Source organism: Canis aureus, chromosome 4, assembly GCF_053574225.1.
Source record: "Canis aureus isolate CA01 chromosome 4, VMU_Caureus_v.1.0, whole genome shotgun sequence".
Taxonomy (NCBI): Eukaryota; Metazoa; Chordata; class Mammalia; order Carnivora; family Canidae; genus Canis; species Canis aureus.
The window spans coordinates 43,444,930-43,454,195 of NC_135614.1; the positions used below are offsets into that span (position 1 = coordinate 43,444,930).

Here is a 9,266-nt window from a genome sequence, read left to right on the forward strand (position 1 = left end):
ATTTATAGGATAATTCTTTCAAAGGAACCTAGTATTTAGCTATACCTTAATTCAAAGTCAGTGCTTCTGTAGATATTTATTTTTCTGAGTGGGAGTGAACATCATTAAAAAAATGTTTCTCTTTATAACATGATCTTAAATATTCCTTTACACAGGTGCTGTGTGTTTTGTTTGCTCAGGAAGTATATGACAACACACATACCCACAGGTCCAGAATGTCCTCTCTCTCATTCAACTTCCAAGTCCCCACTTAAGTCTCAGATAATTACACAACATCTTCTTAAAAAAAAAAAAAGATTTTACTTATCTATTTATTTGAGAGAGTAAGTGAGCATGCATGTGCACTTGTGGGTACACGGGAGGGGGGCGGGCAGAGGGAGAAGAGAGAGAGAATCTCAGGCAGACTGCCCGAGGAGCATGGAGCCCAACTCAGGCTCGATCTCATGACTCTGAGATCATAACATGAATGGAAACCAAGAGTCAGACGTTCAACCAACTAAGCCACCCAGGTGCCCCCCACGACATCTTCTTTGACTACCCTATCCGGAAGTGATTTCTCTCTTTTCCCTCTTTGCAAATAACTTTGTCATTGACCACTATTCCAGTGATTTGAAACACCAAGTGACCTCTCCCACCAATGGCAGAGCTTTTGAACAGCAGGGCTGTGCCCTGTAGAGCACAGTTAGTTATCAAGGGCTCTTCCAGGCCTTGAGAAGAGCTTTGGATAGACTAATGCCCCCAGCCCCCTGGCACCACATTTTATGGACTGCTTCCCAGGTGCTGGGCCTGGAATGAAATGCAAATCTCCTATAAGCGCACAACAACCTGGAGAGGCTGGTGCATTGAAAGTAGGGCTCCTTAGATTGTGTGTAAGATGGGAACCACGCATGGCCAAGGCTCCCCTCAGAAAGGCTTCAAGAAGGTACCTCCACATGACATAGTGTCACTTAGTGCAACAGAGCTTGATTCTTCCCTCAAATATCAGAGCTGATGGCTCTGTGTGTGTGTGTGTGTGCGCGCGCGCAGAGCATTGGCTGAAGTGGAGGACCTATGTTTAGAGACTGTGATGTTGCACAAATATATTTGCTTTTTTACACTGGATTCTCCCACTGCCAATGAGGTGCACATACTAGGAGAAGTGCCGGGGTCTGAGACCAGCTAAGAAAGCAGCAGATGCCCTGCTGCAGGGCCACTCCAGCGAATGTCCTCTTTGGGTAGAAGATACGGGGGGATCAGTGGTGACTAGAGTCTTTGGGGGAAACAACAGAAAATAGAGCCTCGGGCAACATCAACAGTGGTCACTATTTGTGTGCCCTTAATTTTTTTCTCTTTAAGTTTGTCTAGTTAGCTGCATCTAAGGGTTATGTGTATATGAGACAATTCTTGTTTTCCCATTTTACGGATATGGAGACTGAGACTCCTAGATTTTTAAGCCCTTGCAGGAGGTTACGCAGCATGGAGATAATCTTACCAGAAATTGAACCTAGGTCTACCCCTTTCTCAACCCTGGGTGCCCAGCTCACTCACCGAGAATCCTCTCATAATTATACGGAGGCTGCTGAAGGAATGTCAATGTTGTCCTTTTGGGAGAGACTGAGGGATGGCTGGAAAGCATTAAAAGGCCATGCTCTAATAAAAAAATTAAAAAAAAAAATTTTAAAAAGGGATCCCTGGGTGGCGCAGCAGTTTGGCGCCTGCCTTTGGCCCAGGGCACGATCCTGGAGACCCAGGATCAAATCCCACGTTGGGCTCCCGGTGCATGGAGCCTGCTTCTCCCTCTGCCTGTGTCTCTGCCTCTCTCTCTCACTGTGTGCCTATCATAAATAAATAATAAAAAAATTAAAAAAAAATTTTAAAAGGCCATGCTCCTTCCCCCTGGCACTTTGCTGATGTGGGAGATCATGTGTATTTTAGGTCAACTGTCAAAATAGATTTTCATCTGCAAAGACCCGGCCCAGCAGGACTGCGGGACAAATATCTGGGTGCCAGGAGTTTTAATGGACACATACTTGGGCTCACACTGGAATCCAAGTCCCCTTCACTGCCTCTCCCACGGGGCGGGGCTGGCCGGGCCAGGGGGTACAATACCAACCCCGTCGCTCTCTCTACCTCCTCCAGCCACCAGAGCTGGGCTTCCTTGTTTACTTATTTAGAGCCGAGCAGAGGAAGTGGTGAAGGAAACTTGCTGAGTCGTTTTCTGAGAAGAGACCATATTTGTTCGCAGAGGAAGCTGTTGCTTTCTGGGATCTGGTTACAGCAGAAAAGCCCTGTGCTCCAACAAGGGTGTTCCAGACGGTGACTGGAAGTTGGAAGAGCCAAGAACACCTCCACGCTCTGGACTGGGGTTCTCCATCCATGGGTGCAGCACCCATGCTCAGCTTGTGAGTTCTGTCCTGGGAGAGCAGCCATGGCATTGAGGAACGTGCCCTTTCGCTCAGACGTCCTGACCTGGGACCCCGACAACCTGGCCGACTACTTCAGGAAGGTGAGTTTTGCTCTTTTGTGGGCGGGGAGGCTGGCTGCCCTCGGCGGGGTGGGCAGCGGCTTGAAGAAGGAGTCAGGCAGAACAGTGCAGAGAACTTCCAACCCCGTGGCAGCCTTACCAGTTGAGTGAGCACCATGTAGATGTCCATACACCCCTGAGTTTCTTGGCGATGAGTTCTGGGGAGAAGGGGTCCCTCCGATGGATGTGTATCTACTGAGCGCCGGGCTTGAGTGTGCGCTCTGCAGGCACTGTCCCATTTAACACTCTCCAGTATTGCGGTCCTCTGGGCTCAGCTGAAAGTAGGCTCAGGAAGGTTAAATGGCCGAAAGCCCCAGGGACTACGAGTGACAGAAGCAGGATTCCAGTCACGCGTTTCTGGCTTCAAAGTCCGTGCTCAGGGGACTCAGAACTGCTGAAGCCACTAATGAGATCAAGGCTGCTTACTAGAAAGGGGTGAATGGGGCCCTGGGCATGGGAGAAAGAAAAGGCAGGGCAGGAGGGACGGAGAAGGCTAGCACGAACAATACCAGAGATGGTGGCTGGGCAGTCATTGCTCGTGACCTGAAGGAGGGCTCCTCACGGAGAACAGAGTCTCACTGGAGCTTTATGAGGGTCTTGTGAAGCAGGTGGGAGAACTGCTATGAGCTCTAGGTTATGATCAGTTGAGATAGCCAAGGAAACTGAGGCCTGTAAGAGGAAGAGCTCTGCCAGCAGGGTCAGAGGCCAAGCCTGTGGCAGACCTGAAACTAGAGTGTTACCATCCTGCCTTCTGGCCCTGGAGGAGCTGCTCAAGGACCTGTGCTTGGTCATCTGCTGAGGAGACCACAGGTCACACATCTGCTTGAGTAGATTCCAAGCCACACAACTTGGGTACTCTCCATCCCTGTTCAAAAGATAAGAAGTCTTGTAAGGAACATCTGAGCTTCCAACACCCCAGTCCCTGGAGGATGGGATGGAATTCTGTTGACACTTCACATGGTTGTAAAGATGATATTTTAAAGTCAAGATTTTAGATGTCACTTAAGTCAACTTTCTGTTTTTTTTTTCCCCTGGGGGTGGAATGGGGCTCCCTGGGATGTATAGACACATGGGGTCTATATGATACCTAACTGCTCCCCATCAACCTAAAGAAGAAACATGTGGAGATATAGAATCGAGTGTGGCATGAAAGATGTATAGCCCACAGATCCTGTTATTTGCTGCTTTGTGTGTATCTTGTTTTTGTTCTTTCCTCCAAAAGGTCACAATAAGCTTAAGCTTCAGCACTGTGGGTACAAAGATGCTTGAGACAACTGCCTTTTGAAGTATTTTTCTTAAATGTAGACCAAATAAATTAGGGCAAGAAGACGAAACTTGCCAAGATGCTGTAAAGGACGTGTTACCTCAATTAAAGAAAGGAGAAAATACTGAGAATTGGTGAGAGAACCCTAGGAACAGACTGAGATGCCCAGACAGGTCCTGTCTTCAGTGTGAGAAGAACTACACAACCTGGTCGAGTAATAGCAGAATCCATGGGCAAATCTCCCCTTAGTGCAGGGAGGTGGACTACAGGTCAGGGGTGATTTAAACAAATCCCTCACCAAAATGATGGTAGAATGAGGAGATCGAAAGGAATCTGTGCCGGCCATCTGCTTGAGGTGGGGGAAGGGAGAGCTGCTTCTTGGAGACCTCAGACCCTGGGACCCATCTGCAGCACTGGGACAGTTTCATTCTTCATAAACCGCCCCCCCCCCCAAAAAAAACCCAAACCAATCCCTCATCAAAATGATGGTAGGATAAGGAGATCGAAGGGAATCTGTGATTCGGGAAGTCTCAGCCCCCACAGACTCAACTGCAAATCCTAGGAACCTTGATTTCTCCAGAGAGAAAACATCAAGTGAACTGACCATGGAGTCATTTGGGAATGGATCTTAGTCATCGAATATCCTGTTCAAAGGATCCACGAGCAGGTGCAATTTCTAACAAAGCAGAGAGGTTGGGCCTCTTCGGAGACACTTCCCAGCCAGCCCTGTAGTCAGACACTTTGCTCTGAATCCTGGCTCTACCACCTGCTAGCTTAGTGACCTTCCTTTCACCTCTCTCTGCCTCAGCTACTTCACCAGGAAAAGAGAGATGCTAACAGCAACTTCCCTCATGGGATTGTTGAAAGAATTAAAAGAAATATGGTGTGTGAAGCACTCAACAGATTGAGGGGCCAATTCATGTCTGAAATTCCCTTTTTTGCTCTGTTTACCGGACCCTAGCTGCGGACGTTTATGCAGATTGACAGGCCTTTGTGTCTTCCTATCTTAGATATGTGTAGTTCATCCCCTGCCTAGAATAGAAGTCCTCTCTGAGGACTGAGGTCATGTTTTGGATTTCTTTAACCCCTCCAATTTCTTTTGACTTGGCAGGAAAGCATTCCTGGGCCATGCAGTGGAAAGGCATTGACTCAGAGCCATTTCTAATCCCGGTTATGTTCCCAACCAGCTGTGTGACCTCAGACCAATCCCTTCCCCTCTCTGAGCCTCAGCTGTCCCGTCTACAACAACAGTACCTCCTCTAGACTACCAGAGCTGAGTGCTCGTAGAATCCTCTATATGCTTGCTAAAAATACGAATTCAAGCCCCCAGGCCTAGGGATGCTTTCCTGGTATCTGGTTACTGGATCAGAATCAACTTCTAGAGCAGCCCCAGTCTGCAGAGCTATCTGTGTATGTAGAGTCAAACCTAGCAATCTGCAAAATCAGAGCTGTATCTGATAATGATGACAGTAAATGATGAATTAAAGGCAGTTAAATATTCCAAGAACTACTTCTACCTCACCGCATGGAAATAGAAGGGATGATCAGGGTGCCTCAAATGTTGCTCACATTCCAACTTGACCTCTAAATCAGCTTTTTCTGATAGTTTTAAAGTTTATCCCATCCTTTCAAGCCAAGAAATTACAACAATTCTATTCACTTTTTAGATTGATTGACCATTAAAAAAAAGACCAAGATTTGCCCCCAGAAGAAGGTTGCCACAGATTGTGAGCCTCATACTTTGACAAGAACCAAAGGTTCTCCAGGACAGACATTTCACTTTAAATACTCCAGCCCAAAGTATCACATTTGGAGATGTTTCAAATGCAAATTCTCATGCTGCTGAAGACAAGGTGAAACAGAAAACTGAGATTAATAACAGATGTGACTCTTTGGGAAAGCAACCAAGATCGTTCCTGTGAATCTTATAACTCTATTCTGAGAATCCAGTTTAATTTATCTTAAATAGAAAAAAAATATGTGTGTAGAAGGATATCCATGATGTTCTTTCTATACTCTGATCCGGATGGTGTATTAAGGTACACTTAAATTTGTTTGCTTTACTTACTGTAAATTATCATGTTACCAACAAAGAGAGGACATTCCTGACAGAGACATTAAAGCTTTGTTCTGAAGCCCGATTATCACCTCTGTCACCTGCTACCCATGGACCTCATGCAAATTGCTTAGCCATCTGCACCTTTGTCTCTGGAAGATGTGAGGATTAAAGACTTAAGATTGGTTAAAATACACAGAAGAGCGCCTGCCAGATAGCAAGCGCTCAATTATCAGCAATTTCTGTTACCGTTATTGGAACAGTAGTTTGGTAAACAACCTAAATGAACAGCAATAAGGGAGTAGTTAAAGAAAATAGTGTTTAGAATAAGTTTGTGATAACATGAGGCAGTACCTATATTATCATTTTAAAGCAATTTTAAGAGAAAAAGTTAGGATAATAAGATTAAATGTGAAATTTAACCTCCATTCTGTTTAGAGATAAGCTCAGAATAAAGCACTGTAGGAAACACATCGAATGTTCACCAGGGTCATCCTTTGGTGGTGACACAATGGTTGCTACTTATTTTCTTTTTCTCACCTATTCCATATGTGCCTAAGGAGCATGTGGCCAGTCTCTATAGGCTTGAGGACACTCTCTTTCTGTAGGGGTTGGCCTCAAAACCTTAGACCGGGGCAATTTCTCCATTTCAGAGAGTCCCAAGGGGCAAGTGAAAGCAGAGTTGAGGTAGGGATGGGGCCCTTCTATTAGACTATGGGGGTAGGGGGGTGGGGGTCTGGCTAGCCACAAGTACCACAGATTGCTAAGCTTCTGGGCAGGCAAGTGAGGGGAACCAATGGGATGCACCTGCCTGCCACTGACAGCACCTTCCCCTCCTCTCTGCAGCTGAACTACAAGGACTGTGAGAAGGTAGTGAAAAAGTATCACATCGACGGGCAGCGGTTTTTGGTAAGTGCTGACCACTTCGACACAGTGAGACCAAAGCTGCTCTACACTCTAACCAGTCATGGCCAGGCCAGCTGGTCTACCTAGTTCATGGGGATGCGCAGCGTCAATGCCCTCTTCAGGATCCGCACACAGCCCTTTGCCATCTTCTGAGGTTCTCTATGCCCTCTGCTGTCATCACCTCTCACAATACTACTATTCTGGATACCTTCCAGGTCTTTCCCTGATACCATGGCACATTCTAAAGTCAAAGTATAAGGAGAAATCCTACAGTTCACACACACACACACACACACACACACCTTAAAAATCTTTTCAAATGACATCCATACTTTGAGAAAAGCCTAAGGGAAAAAAAGACCATCTGGGAGAACAGAAGATTATTTTTTCCCATCTCTCACGCTGGAGTACATACTCACTGAGTGGAATACGGTGTGAAATCACCCTCATTATTTCATTACATACCTCTTTCTCTCTATCAAATTCACATAGTTGGTTTTTTGCCAATTAAACACATATGTGATAGGACGCTACTCCATTATATTGCCAAGAGCTTTAATATAGTACTAAAATGCAGTCATACATGGAGGATTAATCCTTTGAATAGAAAGAGATGCAGCTCTGACAGGTGGTAGGTGGCTGGGAGGTGGTCTGAGCATTTCCCTTGAAACGCCACCTTTGTCTGTGGGTGAGACAGACCCTCTCTACCAATCTACCCATTTCCCATCTCATGCTTCTTTGCCCTTCAAAAAAGAAGTGGGAATAGGACCTCAAAGTTCTCTTGGGTAGATGCTTCCAGTTGGAGTTGGAAGGAGGGCAAAGTAAGTTGTGTTTCCCTACAAGCCATGGTCAGCATCCTTGAGGTCAGCAGCCATGAGACTTCAGAGTTAGAAGGGGCCAGAGAGGTTACGAACTCTAACTTTCCACCTGGTACTCCAATCCATTTCCCATATCATATCCCTACCACTAACATCTGCTTGAATTCTTTTAGGGATGGTGAGCTCACTACCACACATAGTCCTCTTCCTTTCTAGGCAGCTGTTAAGTTTCATGCTGAGACCAAACTGTGCCCTGTTGGTCTCAGTTTTTCTTTCATGTGCCATGTAAAACACGTTTAGTCACTGTTTCACCTAAATCATGCATGAATTCACCCATCCATTCATTTCACAAGCATTTTCCTGGGCTCCCTTTACGTACTGGACCATGCCACATCCTGGGAATATAGAGACGACTAAGGTGTGATTTCGGCCTTCCAGAGCTTGATTTATACAAAAAAAATCGTAGAATTTTTTTTGTATAAATTCTCAAAAAAAAAAAAAAACAACAGTTATCTTGGGAAGGCTCTAACCACCCCATTTGCAACCGAGGAAATGTGTACAGAAGAGTGATGTGAATTTTCTAAGTCCCATACCTAGTCATTGAACTAAAGCACACATTTAATTTACTCTAACACTGCATGAATTTTTAACAATGTTATTTCTTCATACTGAGCCTTGAGCCTACACAATATCTGGAGTTTTGTTGTTGCTGATCTTGCACATTAGTACTAAATGTAAATACTTCCTTCTGGTACCTTTACCACCAAGAACTAAGATCTGAGACTTACTAGTGTTGAGTGGACAGGGAGTATGACATCTTTGAGGGTGGCCCTGCTTGCAGCCCTGATGCTCTAGCTCACCCTGAGCAAGCAGTTGCCTTCTCAGGGCCTCTCTCTTCTCCTGAGAAGGAGCACGTTGGACTGGGTCACGGTGGGTGATAGACCCTTCCAGTCCCCCCAGCACTCTGTGTGTGAACCTCAGGCCTGCTAGGACAGGATTGTTTAAGTGGGCTGAGAGATGGTATCTGAGGGGCTCTGGCTCCTCTGCTCCCATATCTAGGACCCATCGGTCCCTGGAGACTGCAGTAGAGTCTCCTCATTGTGTGACCAGGAGGAAGTGGAAAGAAGTACCCTAGGCACCAGGAGAGCAGGGGGCAGAACCTTGTGCCTGGCCCTGCAACTGGGAGGCTGGGTTTCAGCCTCCACCCCCAGGTGCTCTGGGTACAGTGTGAGCTCCGATCAGAGCTCTAATTTCTCATCTATCACTCCTGTGTTTTTTTTTAAAAGATTTTATTATTCATTCATGAGAGACACACACACACACAGAGGCAGAGACACAGGCGGAAGGAGAAGCAGGCTCCAAGCAGGGAGCCTGACGTGGGACTTGATCCTGGGTCCCCAGGATCACGCCCTGGGCTGAAGGTGGTGCTAAACTGCTGAGCCCCCCGGGCTGCCCAACTCCTGATTTTATAATATCCAGGGCCATTCTGCTTTTGAAGGCAGCAGCGGAAGTCCACATTCTCTTTGTCTCTCTGTCCCTCTTTCTTTCTCTCTCTTCATTGCTAGTAGGTCCCTTGCATCTGTTTTGCTGCTATTTTGGTTTCCCAGTGAGAAGAGTAGGACCTTGTCTGGTGGGGAAGGGGGTGCCATACTTCCATACTTCAACCTTCTGGAAGTAGGTTGAAAGAGAGGATGAAAAGTGTTTGGAAGCATGTCAGTT

General features: G+C 46.3%; 1 protein-coding gene across 1 annotated transcript in view; it reads left to right on the forward strand.

The window, feature by feature from the left end:
• Positions 1-2,127: 2,127 nt before the first annotated feature.
• Positions 2,128-9,266, forward strand: part of LCP2 (lymphocyte cytosolic protein 2) — a 44,491-nt gene continuing 37,352 nt past the window's right edge. Inside the window, exons 1-2 of the mRNA XM_077895570.1 lie at positions 2,128-2,485; positions 6,670-6,732. Coding sequence (XP_077751696.1) covers positions 2,408-2,485; positions 6,670-6,732 — 141 coding nt within the window. The 5' untranslated portion in view covers positions 2,128-2,407. The remainder of the gene's footprint in view (positions 2,486-6,669; positions 6,733-9,266) is intronic.